Source organism: Aspergillus flavus, chromosome 7 (assembly GCF_009017415.1).
Source record: "Aspergillus flavus chromosome 7, complete sequence".
NCBI lineage: Eukaryota > Fungi > Ascomycota > Eurotiomycetes > Eurotiales > Aspergillaceae > Aspergillus > Aspergillus flavus.
The window spans coordinates 2,520,081-2,533,620 of record NC_092404.1 but is presented as its reverse complement, the minus strand read 5'-3'; the positions used below and the strand labels follow the sequence as shown (position 1 = coordinate 2,533,620).

The following is a 13,540-nucleotide window of genomic DNA, read 5'->3' as shown; positions in this document are numbered from 1 at the left end:
AAGAGAGGAAAGAAATAGAGGATGCAAACTCCACCTAGGGTGATAACATTTATAAACCAGATTGTCAGACAGCGAGCGCCCTTGATTGAAGATGATTACAGTGCCCAGCTACAGGCCACTCCTGAGTCGTTTTCTCCCACTTCCCTTAATAGCAGACTCGGATTCAGCTTTATCTTGAGCGCGCTTTTCTTTATGGTCAAGTACCATGCTGAATACATCAAAACAGAACTCGGGAACCTCAAGGCACAGCTTCCTGAACTCCTCTTCAGCTTCATGTCGCAAAACATGGCTTCTTAAAGCCCAGAAAGATGCTACGGGTTTCCGAATTGTAACATCGTTAGCTGGTGTATTAGTGTACACATAGCGTGCATACGCAATCTCACCGTGTGAAGTGCTGTTCACACGGTGAATCTTTGAGTGGGCCAAGGTCTTCAAGGCAGGTATCCCGAGCTTTTCTGCCAAGGTGTATACACGTGCGTGTTTTAGTAGCTGCTCACCACTATCATGGATTTCTCCCACAGCGGCGTCTTTGTCATTGGAGGCATCGTCTAGAGAACTGTCATAGTTGCCGGTATATTGGAACTGCAGAAACGAGCCAAAGGCCTCTACATCTTCATCAGGAAGCTCAATGCGGCGCTATAGAATATTAGCATCAGGATGAGAATCTTCTAATCCTTTAGACTTAACCCACAGGCCCCGAACTATCAAATACTGAGACTCGCTCAGCAAGGAAGGGCGATTCCAGAAGTAGTCTTTGGTGAGCTGTTAAGGTGGTCTTGGTTTCTCCATTTCCTATAGTAAGTTCCACAATAGGCGACGTCAAGTATCTAAACAGCGTAAGCTGAAGGTCCTTGAACAGAGGGAAGAATGACGATGTTGTGCCATCGGATATACTATGGTAGCCTTACTCAAGAAACTGAAGTCCAGGGTTTCTTTTCGGAGGCGCCACTTCTTCCATGGATGTCTGTTCTAGCTCTGTTGTTGCACTAGATAGGGGTACTTCTTGTGTTATAGAATCATTCGTTGCTGCTGCGTGTTGACTCGAATCCATGTCCACATCGCGCGTTTCCGCTTTTTGCGCGTCCCCAGGACCATGAGAGTTATCAAGCCCGGAAATCTGCACTTGAGGAATATCCATTGACAGCCTAGGTAGTCAAAAGAGAATGTGTGAGGGTATCGAAGGAAGGGACGATAATCCGAAGAGAGAAGGCCAGTCAAAACGATGTAGGGAGATTGATAGAACTTCAAGTACTCCGTACTTCTGTTATTAATTAGAACTATGGAGCGACAATAAGTTGATTAGACGTCGATAATACAGTAGTAAGATCGACGCGTCAATCAATCTCCAAGTTTGAGATAATATAACGTGCTGTAAAGAGCGGGAGACTTCACCTAGTTTACAGTATTAGTACATACCAGTATTGATACCATAGCTGATTTGTCCGTGTACCGATTTTGCAGGTCACCGATTATGAGGCCATCATAGTAAGTTAATTACTAAGCAAAGCTATACAAAAGCAATGGGGTCATATGCTGCTGGTAGTGGTAATTAGCAGCAGTACCTAGTCGGTATTTATATACATTAGCTTCTTGAGAAAAGCATCCATTTTATGTATAGGCATCTGACTGTACATATGTACCGAAGGACGTACTCTGTACGTTATGCACATAGGTATGGGCATACACACACCTACATATAGTTAGTTAGTTAAGGTATGTTTATGTAATAGTAATATAGGATGTTCCCCACGTTACTCCGGCCCATGACCTGAAATTAAATCGGTGTCGCCCATTAAGCTCAATTATCACACACTCGGAATATCGGAGAAGAGTTTATGATCCGTATTCCTTTATTTCAGCCCTGGAAACCTAGGCTCCCTCGAGGCTCTGTTGTTCACAGCTGCTATTTCATACCGTTCTCCGAAGTTACCACACGAATTCCCTGGATCGCCCAGGCTTCGAGACGTAGTATGGCAACTGTTATTCACTCACCTCGGGATCCCAACACCCTGAGCAACTATAATAACTGGGTCTCTACCCATATAACCGCAACCTTCGATATTCTATTCGAACAGAAGAAACTTGTTGGGAATGTTGTTCATAAGCTCAAGTCCATTACGGATGCAAGATCTACGGAAATCATCTTGGATACGAACCACGTGGATATCGGTGATGTGAAAGTCGACGGCCAAGCTTCTCACTGGGAGCTCCTCCCCCCACTGGAGCCATATGGTGCTGCATTGAAGATTAATCTTGACCAGGGCGTGGGGTTGAACGAAATGGTCGAGGTTGAAGTAAATTGTCTACTGGCTTGCGTATTGTCTCTTATATGAATCTAACTTGGAGCATCTAGATCTCGGTTAAGACGACCGAAAAGTGCACTGCCCTTCAGTGGCTGACTCCAGCCCAAACGTCTAATAGGAAGCATCCATATATGTGTAAGCTAGCCTTTACTGTCCTGAAACCAGGAGGAAGATCAATGAACTTCGATGTTTCTAACTTGTTGCCCTCATATAGTTTCTCAGTGCCAGGCTATCCATGCACGATCAATTTTCCCGTGTCAGGATACACCAGATGTCAAGTCTACTATTGACTTCAATATTACTTCACCTCTCCCTGTGGTTGCCAGTGGATTGCCTGTTCGAGGCATCATAGAAAAAGCCCAACCAGGCAGTAAAACTCTGTACCAGTTTCATCAAAAATTGCCTATCCCAAGTTATCTGTTCGCGTTGGCTAGTGGGTATGGAGATTCTAAATACCTGCTCTCTTGGTTTATACACTGACTAGTTGATTACAGTGATATCTCGGAAGCTGCAATTGGGCCCCGGAGTGTTGTTGCAACTAGCCCTGACAAACTTAGTGAATGCCAGTGGGAGCTTAAAGCGGACACTGAAAACTTCATACATGCAATTGAGGTTCGCCCGGCTTTGAGATATAAGAAATTTACTTTAGACCCTGACCTAAATACAGAAAATCGTTTATCCTTATGCCTGGGGCGAGTACAATGTCCTGATTCTCCCCCCTAGCTTTCCATATGGAGGCATGGAAAACCCAATCTTCACCTTCGCGACTCCCAGCATTATCTCAAAGGTATTTACCGGAGATATACCAGAATGTCAACTGTCAGTGATTACTGACACGAGTTATCAGGATCGGGAGAATGTCGATGTTATTGCTCACGAACTCGCTCATAGCTGGAGTGGTAACCTTGTCACCAATGCTTCATGGGAACACTTCTGGTTGAACGAAGGTTGGACTACTTACCTCGAGAGACGTGTTAGTTTGTTTGTCCCTCAAGCGCTGTCAATTTACTTGATACTACTGACTACTGACCATGTAAAAGATCCTAGCTGCGGTGTGAGTTCTAACGTTAGCGTCTTATGGATTAAATTGCTAATCTTGCCTGCAGACATGGTGAAGCCTATCGACACTTCTCGGCCATCATTGGTTGGAAATCTCTTGCGGATTCTGTGGAGCATTTTGGACATGATCATCCGTTTACTAAGTTAGTCACTGATCTTAAGGGGAAGGACCCTGACGATGCATTTTCAAGCATTCCGTACGAAAAGGGATTCAATTTCTTATTCCACTTGGAAAATCTGTTGGCAAAGGACAAGTTTGACCGATTCATTCCTCATGTAGGCCCCCAATCCTCTCCCTGACAGCGGCTTGCTAAAACCCTTTAGTATTTTACGAAGTTCAAAGGAAAGTCTCTCGATTCGTATGAGTTTAAGGCAACCATGCTCGAGTTTTTTCAGCATGATCTGGAAGCCTCCAACCTCCTGAAAAATGTCGATTGGGATGCATGGTTCTATGCTCCTGGCTTGCCCCCGAAGCCACAATTCGACACGTCTCTCGTTGATGTCGTTTATGAGCTATCTAGCAAATGGAAGTCCCTTCCCGACTCATCCTTTCAACCTCGGACAAGCGATATCGAGGGGCTGACAGCAAACCAAATCGTGGTCCTCTTGGAGCAAATTCTTCTGTTTGAGCGGCCGCTTACCCCTGAACTGTCGAGAGTTCTGGGTGAAGTCTACAGTCTCGCTAAGAGTGAGAACATTGAAGTCTCCAATCTCTATTTCCAAGTAGGATTAAGGGCCGGCGACGATACCGTGTATAAACCGACGGCAGAGCTATTAGGCAAAATCGGTAGGATGAAATTTGTACGGCCTCTGTAAGTATAGCTTGTCTACCACGAATCATTGCCTAAGCTAACCCCGTCATGTAGATACCGAAACCTGCAAAAGGTAAATCGCCCTCTTGCGATCGAGACCTTTGAGAAAAATAAAGATTTCTATCATCCCATCTGTCGCGCGATGGTTGAGAAAGACCTCTTTGGAAAAAGGGAAGAGTAGTTCCAGATAATGGCTTAAGAATCAACCTTTGCTTGATTGTTTGTGCTCCAGTCTAATTATGGTTGCCATCCCAACAATTCTGCTTGGGTTTGCATTGAGAAGGTTCTATTATTGCCCAAGGTGTGCCAGTCTCTTTGATGCTGTATAACATAAGTCAAAAGCATCACAACATCTACTTGTAGAAGCATGTATCCCCCGTGTATATGCAATATGCATAGATTTATCAGGAAATAGTATACTATTGTGGCCATAGCAAGGCTCAATTAGAACAAAAGATGAAGAGAAGCGCGCGAAAAAAAGTCATTACAAACAAGGTCTTCAGTCAATTATCGCTTGCCTTGGACTAGTCTCTTATCGAGTTCAGAGTATCCGAAAATGCTGGGTTTGTCGCCAGTTTGCTGGCATAGTTGGGAGATGAGATCCGCCTCGCTCACCTGAGAAAGCTCTGAAGTTACTCGCCGCATATATGCGACGACCCGAGCTATTTTCGTCCAGTCCAGCTCCTTCCCATCTGGTCCGGTATGGCTTGCCTTCCATAAATTTCTCCAGATAGCGGCACCTAGTACGGCGTCTCCTTTAACAATGCCCTCATCGTAGGCTGCAAGAACACCTCTCCACTGGATGAAGAGATCCTTGAGAAACTTGTTCCGGATTGTACGACTCGTGAACCCATGTAGGACGTCCATGCGATGTTCAGCATTATGCGAGAAGTGGTCTATAAGATGTCGGGAATAAGTTTGAAAGCTTTCGTACGACGGTAGGACTCGCAAGCGGACAGTCAGAAGGTACATGTGCAAAAAAGTAATTTGAGACCAAGTTGAGAAGGTGGGTATGAGGCCAAGGTCTGATATTAACCACACGCATTAGTTTTACTAACCAAGGTCAGTCAATATTGCGGAAACAAACCTTCATACCACCATCCTTCCCCAACTCCGAGGTCTTCACCAGCTTCAGTTTTAGGGACTTGTGCTCCCTTTTGGGTTGCCTGTGGTATACTATAATCCGCCTGGCTAGAGCAGGCCTCGAAGAGCTTTTGTGTCATTCCATACGCCACGTATGTCTCAGCAGTGGTCCCGGGACGGGGCATGACCACTCGGGAAAATTGCGAAGAAGCCCGGCGAATCTGAAAACAAGGACCAGGGGATGCGGCAACTGTCCGCGGATGACGTTGAGCATAGCGACAGTTTGTGAGGGTCGCGGGAACGGAAATCACTGAGCAGGGAGCGGAATCCTGATAGGGAGCAGTAGATGTTGTGCATATAGTACGTTGCGACGAGATAGACGATCTAATTGCGGCTACCTGGGAATTTTTTAGCCTGTCTGTACGATGACTTCACGTTCTTGGAGGGGGAATATACTCGAAGTCTCGAGCACCAGGGATAGCAAAGATCCCGCAGTCTTGCAGTGTATATTTTCCCAGGAGGCATGCCTAATAAACAAAGACTCAGCGTCCAACCGTTACCGACTCATGCGTAGTCGCAAATATGGGCTTACAGAACGTTCTGCCAATATCCCGTCCCGTATAAATGATAAATACGTAAGCTGTGTTTGCATTGTTTGCTGCACAATGTAACGACAACACAGTTACCCAGCTCTTCCCGATTGGATACTGCCCTATTTTACTTGGGCTAGCTACTAGTATTATACTAGTACCTAGGTAATAAAGGGTCGAGTCCAACTACACATGGACCACATTATCGTAGAGAGACGCTATTTATCACCGGATCATAGATATGACAAATGAAACTGTCGAATCAGAGGAAGCTAAATCGCATGTCTTCATGAAGAGGACCGCCAGGGTGCTGACGCCAACCAAAGCAAGCGTACTACCCAATTGCCGAACTCCGATGCCAGCGAAGTCTGACAATTGTTATGTGGTGCTAGGAGTCACAGTCTCCTGTAACAGAGTGCCTGCATTGTAAGGGCCGTTGTACAGCAAGACGGCGATGGCCGAGCTGGTCAAAGAGCGGTAGGATCGTAGTCCCTTTGGCCCTTGTTACGTCCTCTCCAGCGCACCCGTTGTGAGAGTGTGCGAGGTCGAGCACAGATAGGATTTTACTGCCACCTTATGGTTGCCTTTTCTAATCTTCTAGAGTGACCCGTTCTAAACGCTTTTCACGAAGAGGAAGAATCTCCGACAGCCTATTAGGGTCGCGCATAACGGCAGGAACGTCATCTCTCGTTGTGGTTAGAGTCTGTAAAGCAGTTGTTAGCCTCCTCAGTTTGATACAGCGCAACCTCTACCCATCCGCTTTTTTCTTAGAAAAAAAAATATTCCATTGGCGGGAAAGAAATACCTGTCGAACTGTCTCATAGTCTAATTCTTTGGACTGGAACTCTCTGATCACTTCTTTGTTCTCAAAGTCGATATAAACCCTCGTGTCTCTAAGCCGAAACAGAACATTATCAAGTCGTAGGAAGAATCTTGATAATAACAGTAGTCTGGCTGGCATAACGCGAATTTTGCAGGATAGCATAGTGATGCCGTTATCAGCGAGTTCGTCTTCGTATAGTATGACCTCATCGAAAAAGAGTATGGGATCCGGCCGTTTTAATAATTCTAAGGGTATAGATTTTGTCGTTGGTTCAAATGACCGGCCACCAGCCTGAACGGTGCCCGTATAGTCTGTGGTGTAGGACCAGTCAAAGGGCTTCACAACCTCCTTGATGCCTTCATGTGTTTTTTCTCTGCTTACTAGTCAATAACCTATCTCTAAGGGGTCCTTACGCAAAAGATCCTCAGTACCTGCTTCTCTGCCACTCTTTAGAGTAAGCGACTTTGAGCATCGATGCGCCAGTTTTGTCCACGCGATCCAAGGCGTCAAACGCGTTGAAGTTGATTCCCCAGCGGCTTTTTTCATGTTGAATCGAGACAAAGTTGTCACCGAAGATCATTTCCGGCGGCGCGATTCCCAGTCTTTTGGTCATGTCTTCAATCGGTTCAGCTTTTAGTATCGGCCGCTTTTCTGTAGTGATCTTGAAGCCTTGCACGGAAATAGTGTTAGGTTGTTCAGCAGCGAGGAACACCGCAGCAGGATTCCCCATGGCGAATGAAGGCACACGAGAGTTCTCAGAAGACATATTAGTATTGCAAATGAATAGATAGCGGAAAGTGCCTTGGCTCACAGGGATCCTTATCGATGTCACTTTTTGCGGAGGTGATCAACCCCGCGGTTTCGGAAAAAAAGGTAGTCCGAGGCGTTGCTGTGGTGACGTGCTAAGGACTGTGATGTGATCAACAAAAAAGCCAAGACACTTGATTTGATTCGCTTCAACTTCCTTGCAACAGCAGCAGCACCCTGCAACCTAGATAATGTCTATGTAAACTACACAAGTGCTACAAAGCTGCCTTGTTTCTTCCTATACTTTCCTCCTTCCCCATAGACTAGGAGCCCTTGGCCCTTAGCGACATTTTAGCCATGGCCACTAAGACTTTGGAAAGCCGCTTCGAACATCTTTCGGTCAAGGACGAGAATGTATCAAACAATAGCTGTAGCACCTATGCGAAGAATAAGGTAAGTACTGCTTTTCCCCCGCACATTGTATGAAGTGTTCACTTACTCATATTGTGAATCAGGGCTCCCTGTCAACGGCTGTCTCCGTTTCTGGACTTGGGACCACGGCTCAATTGAACAATAGCGCCAATCGGTCGAATCTGCTCAAGCTGGCTCTGCAGAATACGAATGACAACAAGGTCAATTCGATAAATGTCAGTTCATCCCCTACCAAGGGTACATTATCGCATCGCAACGTAGATGAGAACGGTGACCAGCGCCACCAAACATCGCTTTATGACCAACCAGCACCGAAGAAGCTACATCTGGGAATGTTTGAAATAGGAAAGCCCTTGGGTAAGGGTAAATTTGGCCGCGTTTATCTAGCCAAAGAACGATCATCCGGTTTTGTGTGTGCTCTTAAGGTCTTGCACAAGTCTGAATTGCAACAGGGTGGGGTGCAAAAGCAGGTCCGAAGGGAGATTGAAATCCAGAGCAACTTACGCCACCCGAATGTTCTACGACTCTATGGTCACTTTCAAGACAGCAAGCGAATTTTCCTGATCCTTGAATTTGCCGGCCGGGGTGAGCTGTATAAACACCTGAGGAAAGAACATCGATTTCCGGAGTGGAAGGCTGCTCAGTATATTGCCCAGATGGCCGCTGCCTTGAAATATCTGCATAAGAAACATGTCATGCACCGTGACATAAAGCCGGAGAATATTCTCGTCGGCATCCATGGTGAAATCAAGATCAGTGATTTTGGGTGGAGTGTCCATGCGCCCAACAACAGGAGGCAGACAATGTGCGGAACGCTTGATTATCTACCACCCGAGATGCTCAAGCCAGGCTCACAGGATAACTACTACAGTGAAAAAGTCGATTTGTGGAGCTTAGGTGTACTGACTTACGAATTTTTGGTCGGAGAGGCTCCATTCGAGGACACACCTGTCATGACACAAAGACGGATTGCACGAGCAGACATGACAGTTCCTTCCTTTGTGAGCCCCGAGGCAAAAGACTTAATCAAAAGAGTATGTTCCAACCTCCGGAAGGTAACTGAATGCCAGCTCACATGCTTACTCCTCATAGTTACTTGTTCTTGATCCCGAGAAGCGTATTTCGCTAGATGAAATCCAAAAACACCCATGGATACTCAAGCACTGTCTTAAAGACGACCGAGCTACGAAAAGGAGTTCTGGTTCCTCAAAGGAAGGTAAAGCGTGAAGCGTTGTCCATGCATTTTAACGGGGTTTTGGAGTTCAGAGAATTTTTTAACTCCCAAAGGTGTCGACTTTTAATTTATGGAGTTACTTGTGCTCATTTGCTTCTATGAGGGAGTGTGGAGTATGGTGTTAATTATTATTTTCGCTCTGGTTGCATCGAACATAATATACATGGAATTTTCGGATAGAGAAATGGAACAACAAGTAACTCATATGAGGTAGGCTAGAGAGAAACCATGGTGTCAACGGTAGATTTCGTCGAACGGCCGAGTGTCTCTGAAGCAACTATCCCAAACTTCGTTTACAACCCTCTCGGCGTGAGCTTCATCCTTGCATGTAGGCCTTGCCCGCACCGACAAGATTGCTCTTCTTTTGACACATTCCTGATGTTGTTGTGTGAATCGCCATTGACCTCGTCGAAAGAACTCCCGCGCCCATCTGCATTCCCCACTAAGGGAGCTGGCCCGTATCTGAACTATAGTCAGCAAAATCCCTGTCAAGGACTGACGTTTTTAGTACCTCAGTACACGCCGCATGTCTCAAGTTATCTGCCCAGTCAACTTTAAATCTCAAGTGATCATAAGCATGAACCATTTCATGAGCCATTGTGTCCTCGAGATGTCCTTGGTCTTTCATCTCATTTGCGCAAAGCAGGATCCCAAAGTCCGGGTCAAAGCCTCCAGCTTTCCTATTCGTACACCGGCGACAGTAGATATTGTGGCTAGAGAGATCACCTCCGAGTTGTCGAATGTTGTCACTCAGATAACGGATTACAGGGCCTAAAGCGCGCGAATATCTTAGTGTCTATTCGTTCTTCTAGAAGCCGCTCGAAATAGGATATAGAAACTCACTCCATTGCAGAAGGTAATCACGCTGATCCTCACAACGCTTGCAATCTGCGGCTTCATTTCGAATATCTCTTGCGACACGAAACTGTTCGATGCCTTCATCTGACATTTTTCCCGTCAAGATTGCAAAGATATTACGCCATTGTGTCCATATGTCATCCCCTGGTAGACACCCATTATTGTGAGCACTTACTCGAGGTTCTGAGGTACTAGACGGTTGTGACTCTGGCATTTTGGAAGAAGCAAGCATCGAGTCCAATAATCTCACTACGTCTTAACATGCTGAAGCCCAGCATGCGGAAGAGAGTTTCGCCGATGCTCTCCGCACAAACTGGCGGTAACAATTGGCAGTATATATATGAGTGCCTCCGACTCCGGGACTTGCTTGATGTGCACAAGACGGGGTTTTCAGAAAAAGGCGCTTAAAACCTGGAGGCAACATCTCATTTGGATATAGTGTACGAGAGGCGCTCTTGCATGTTAAGTATTGGCTATATTAGGAGGCCCAAGTTACCATGGCCTCTCAACGTCTCACAATCGTTATCAAATTAGGTGCGGGGATCAGTCCAGCTTGACAATGCACATATTTCAAAGAATATCAACTCATCCTTTTCCAACAGGGACTAGTTCCATAGTAGATGAAAGCACCCATGAGCCGATACTTTCGATTCTCACTCTGATAGTTGAAGCCGCCGCCAAGCTTCGCCGGGACGGCCATAATGTCGTTCTTGTTTCCTCGGGGGCTGTTGGTGTGGGGTTGCGGAGGATGGATGTGGAAGAAAGGCCCAAGAATTTGCCTCGCATTCAGGTATGGACAATTACACAGGCTGTGTCAGTCTGGAAACATTCACTCATACTATATACTAGGCACTCGCGGCTGTTGGACAATGCAGACTCATGAGTCTCTGGGATGGTTTATTTTCACACCTTCGTTTACCAGTGGCTCAGATTCTCTTGACTAGGAACGACATAGCAGATGTAAGGTCTAAGTGCTCATAAATGATATGGTAAGCGACGTCTAACTTATACCAAGAGAACGCAATATGTCAACGCCCAAAATACTTTTTCACAGCTTTTTGATATGGGCGTGATCCCTATTGTCAATGAAAACGATACTATAGCCGTTTCGGTAAGACATTAGCCCAGTATTATATCAATGTAATGGAACCTAATCACATGTTTTGTCTAGGAAATCAAATTTGGTGATAACGATACACTGTCGGCCATAACAGCCGCCATGGTCAAGGCCGACTACCTTTTTCTGATGACGGATGTTGACTGCCTTTATACTGCTAATCCACGCCACAACCCAAATGCAAGACCCATCGAAGTTGTCTCAGATATATCCTCGTTGGAAGCCGATGTGTCCTCAGCTGGATCCTCCCTTGGGACTGGGGGTATGAGCACCAAAATTGTTGCTGCAAAATTAGGAACTAGCGCTGGCGTAACGACGATTATCACCAAGAGCTCGAAACCTGGAAACGTTCATGAGATTGTAAAATATCTCCAGCAGGTTAAGCAAGAAGAACATACCCATACAACCACAACAATGAATGGAACAGTCACTGAAGCACCCCCTCTGCATACACGCTTCCTCCCTTCTGACCATCCGGTTCAATCCAGGACATTCTGGCTGCTCCACGGTCTGAAGCCCCATGGAACCATATTCATTGACCACGGCGCATACAGTGCCCTCCAGAAGAAAGCCAGTCTCCTACCAGCGGGTGTTGTCGGTGTGGATGGTCATTTTGCGCAACAGGAGGCAGTACGTCTAGTTGTAGTACAGAGACTCTCCCCTGATTCATTGAATGGCGATTTTCTCCACCACGGCCAGGAGCCTAAAGAGGTTGGGCGTGCATTGGTCAACTACGGCAGCCTCGAAATCGAGCGCATCAAAGGGCACAGGAGTACTCAAATTCAGACTTTGCTTGGATACGCAGATAGTGAATATGTCGCTCTTCGAGAAAATATCTCCTTCTTTCAACAGGACGATCCTTCATGGCGGTAGCCAACCGTTGGTTTAGGTAAATGAAATAGCTGCTTTGCCTAGCTTTCGTACCACGACTTTCTACCCTGCATATTGTGCCATGAAGGGCGATTTTGCTATCCTAGGACAATAGTGTGATACCTAAATTTCTTTCAAGATTTATGCTTACAACAGCGCTGCATATAGATGAGCACTGAGCTTCGATGAGCGTTGCGGTTCTCATAGATATTATAGGAATACCGTATTCAATCAACCCAAACCCACACAATTAAATACAAACCAGGCACCGAACGCAGCTGTCTGAACGCCACAGGGAAGCCAACCAAACCCAAACCAATGCAAAACACATGAACAGCCAGACAGTTGATAACCCACAGTCACGCCCCCACTAGTCTGGCCCTGCAACTCCATATGTACTGCTGGTGTTCAATCCTTCCACCTCTCCAAAAACCTCTTCATCTTCTTATCATGAGGATGTGGTGCAGGGGATGCCTATACAGCTGGTCAGTTACTGGAATGTCGACCCAAGGGATCAAGCCTTGCGATACATACAGTATTCTCGATACTGGAAACAGAGTACGTTAAAGAAGCCGACACGGTAGTCTGAATTGTAGGTGCAGAAAGGTATGCAGTAGCAATCTCGTATGCGCTAGTCGGGAATTGGGGAGTTGGCGACTTATCCGCTGGAATTGTCGACCCAGGCTTTTTAGCCATAGGCGCATATCTTGTAGGCCCGGTCTGCAATTGGTATGGGATAGTATAAGCTCCAGCAGCTTGCCTTCTACGCAGTTCCTGTTGCCCATGGCCTTCGCTAAGCAAACCAATGCCATCCTCCAAATTCGACGAGAAAGCGCCAGCCATGTCTGTGAGCGTGAAACGATCGGAGAAATTGATTACATGGGCGTCGGGACCAGATGCAACCATTTTCAGGAAGCTGCAGACAAGAACCATTGTAAATAGATGAGCTGGCGAGTTCCGGGGGTAGGCTTTATTCTTACTATGCGTTTGGTTCGTTGCCGCCAACTGCTGGATCAATCTTGAAAGAAACAGAGTTGCCGCGGGCAAAGACACCATCTTTGATAAGGATAGCCAGGTTCTCCTATAATAGGCCGTCGTGGTCAGTGGAAGGTTCAGTAGCTTTTGGAGACGAGGTGTTGGCTGTTGAACAAACTCACCTGGGACCCTAATGTGTCTCCGCCAGCACAAAGATAAAGGTCGTACTGTACAAGTTCGGAAATGCGAGGAGACTCGCCAGAGTCCTTCCAGTGTGCTGTTACTACATCCCCGGCCTTCATTATTGTGCCACGCGCTGGCGCTATGAACTCGACATCTGCCAGCGCTGTCGAGAATAGAGGGAGGACCACAGGTAACGAGCATATGAGTCTCATACTGGATTACGGATTCCTAAAATCATTCGATTGAGCGATAGGGAACCATCAAAGGAGCGGCAAAGGATGGACAGGAAGAATGAGTGAATGTAAGAAATCCCGCTCTTGATCTCGCGTACGACAATTACCAACAGATCACTAACCCTACCGCCATCCCTGCGAACCGGAGGTATGTGAGACTGGATTGATTGAATTTCAATGCTCGATCACAGGAGACCACGTAATGTAATATACATACATAA

General features: G+C 46.3%; 8 protein-coding genes across 8 annotated transcripts; 3 read left to right on the top strand and 5 right to left on the bottom strand.

Annotated features, from left to right (window-relative positions):
• Window positions 1-108: 108 nt before the first annotated feature.
• F9C07_2229912 (uncharacterized protein) lies at window positions 109-1,138 on the bottom strand (the record flags this gene model as incomplete). The annotated part of the gene is made up of 3 exons (XM_041294919.1): window positions 109-636; window positions 692-827; window positions 909-1,138. 3 exons carry the CDS (start codon window positions 1,136-1,138, stop codon window positions 109-111), a joined length of 894 nt encoding a protein of 297 aa, XP_041150593.1.
• Window positions 1,139-1,835: 697 nt separating this feature from the next.
• F9C07_2281170 (leukotriene A-4 hydrolase) lies at window positions 1,836-5,847 on the top strand (the record flags this gene model as incomplete). The annotated part of the gene is made up of 12 exons (XM_071510484.1): window positions 1,836-2,294; window positions 2,354-2,438; window positions 2,518-2,740; window positions 2,798-2,915; window positions 2,971-3,090; window positions 3,151-3,276; window positions 3,344-3,357; window positions 3,410-3,638; window positions 3,687-4,174; window positions 4,229-5,199; window positions 5,262-5,655; window positions 5,714-5,847. The coding sequence occupies 10 exons, from the start codon at window positions 1,836-1,838 to the stop codon at window positions 4,353-4,355; spliced, it is 1,989 nt and encodes a 662-aa protein (XP_071367093.1). The 3' UTR covers window positions 4,356-5,199; window positions 5,262-5,655; window positions 5,714-5,847.
• F9C07_6059 (ubiquinol-cytochrome C chaperone-domain-containing protein) lies at window positions 4,585-5,843 on the bottom strand. Its single transcript, XM_071511426.1, has 3 exons — window positions 5,714-5,843; window positions 5,262-5,655; window positions 4,585-5,199 (listed from the first exon to the last, which is right to left on the bottom strand). Exons 1-3 carry the CDS (start codon window positions 5,780-5,782, stop codon window positions 4,682-4,684), a joined length of 981 nt encoding a protein of 326 aa, XP_071367092.1. The 5' UTR covers window positions 5,783-5,843; the 3' UTR covers window positions 4,585-4,681.
• Window positions 5,848-7,499, bottom strand: F9C07_2281169 (type 2A phosphatase activator tip41). Its single transcript, XM_041294918.2, has 3 exons — window positions 7,102-7,499; window positions 6,653-7,043; window positions 5,848-6,550 (listed from the first exon to the last, which is right to left on the bottom strand). Exons 1-3 carry the CDS (start codon window positions 7,434-7,436, stop codon window positions 6,437-6,439), a joined length of 840 nt encoding a protein of 279 aa, XP_041150590.1. The 5' UTR covers window positions 7,437-7,499; the 3' UTR covers window positions 5,848-6,436.
• F9C07_2281168 (putative serine/threonine protein kinase) lies at window positions 7,500-9,203 on the top strand. The gene is made up of 3 exons (XM_041294930.2): window positions 7,500-7,870; window positions 7,933-8,883; window positions 8,942-9,203. Exons 1-3 carry the CDS (start codon window positions 7,775-7,777, stop codon window positions 9,074-9,076), a joined length of 1,182 nt encoding a protein of 393 aa, XP_041150589.1. The 5' UTR covers window positions 7,500-7,774; the 3' UTR covers window positions 9,077-9,203.
• Window positions 9,204-10,266, bottom strand: F9C07_2146643 (putative Ku70-binding protein). The gene is made up of 3 exons (XM_071509206.1): window positions 9,927-10,266; window positions 9,595-9,854; window positions 9,204-9,545 (listed from the first exon to the last, which is right to left on the bottom strand). Exons 1-3 carry the CDS (start codon window positions 10,171-10,173, stop codon window positions 9,318-9,320), a joined length of 735 nt encoding a protein of 244 aa, XP_071367091.1. The 5' UTR covers window positions 10,174-10,266; the 3' UTR covers window positions 9,204-9,317.
• Window positions 10,267-10,438: 172 nt separating this feature from the next.
• F9C07_2063342 (gamma-glutamyl kinase) lies at window positions 10,439-11,931 on the top strand (the record flags this gene model as incomplete). Its single annotated transcript, XM_041294929.1, has 5 exons — window positions 10,439-10,475; window positions 10,544-10,731; window positions 10,791-10,901; window positions 10,957-11,052; window positions 11,113-11,931. 5 exons carry the CDS (start codon window positions 10,439-10,441, stop codon window positions 11,929-11,931), a joined length of 1,251 nt encoding a protein of 416 aa, XP_041150587.1.
• A 405-nt stretch (window positions 11,932-12,336) lies between these two features.
• Window positions 12,337-13,298, bottom strand: F9C07_6054 (putative beta-1,6-glucan biosynthesis protein; the record flags this gene model as incomplete). Its single annotated transcript, XM_041294916.1, has 4 exons — window positions 12,337-12,402; window positions 12,463-12,844; window positions 12,909-13,009; window positions 13,086-13,298. 4 exons carry the CDS (start codon window positions 13,296-13,298, stop codon window positions 12,337-12,339), a joined length of 762 nt encoding a protein of 253 aa, XP_041150586.1.
• Between the last annotated feature and the right edge of the window lie 242 nt (window positions 13,299-13,540).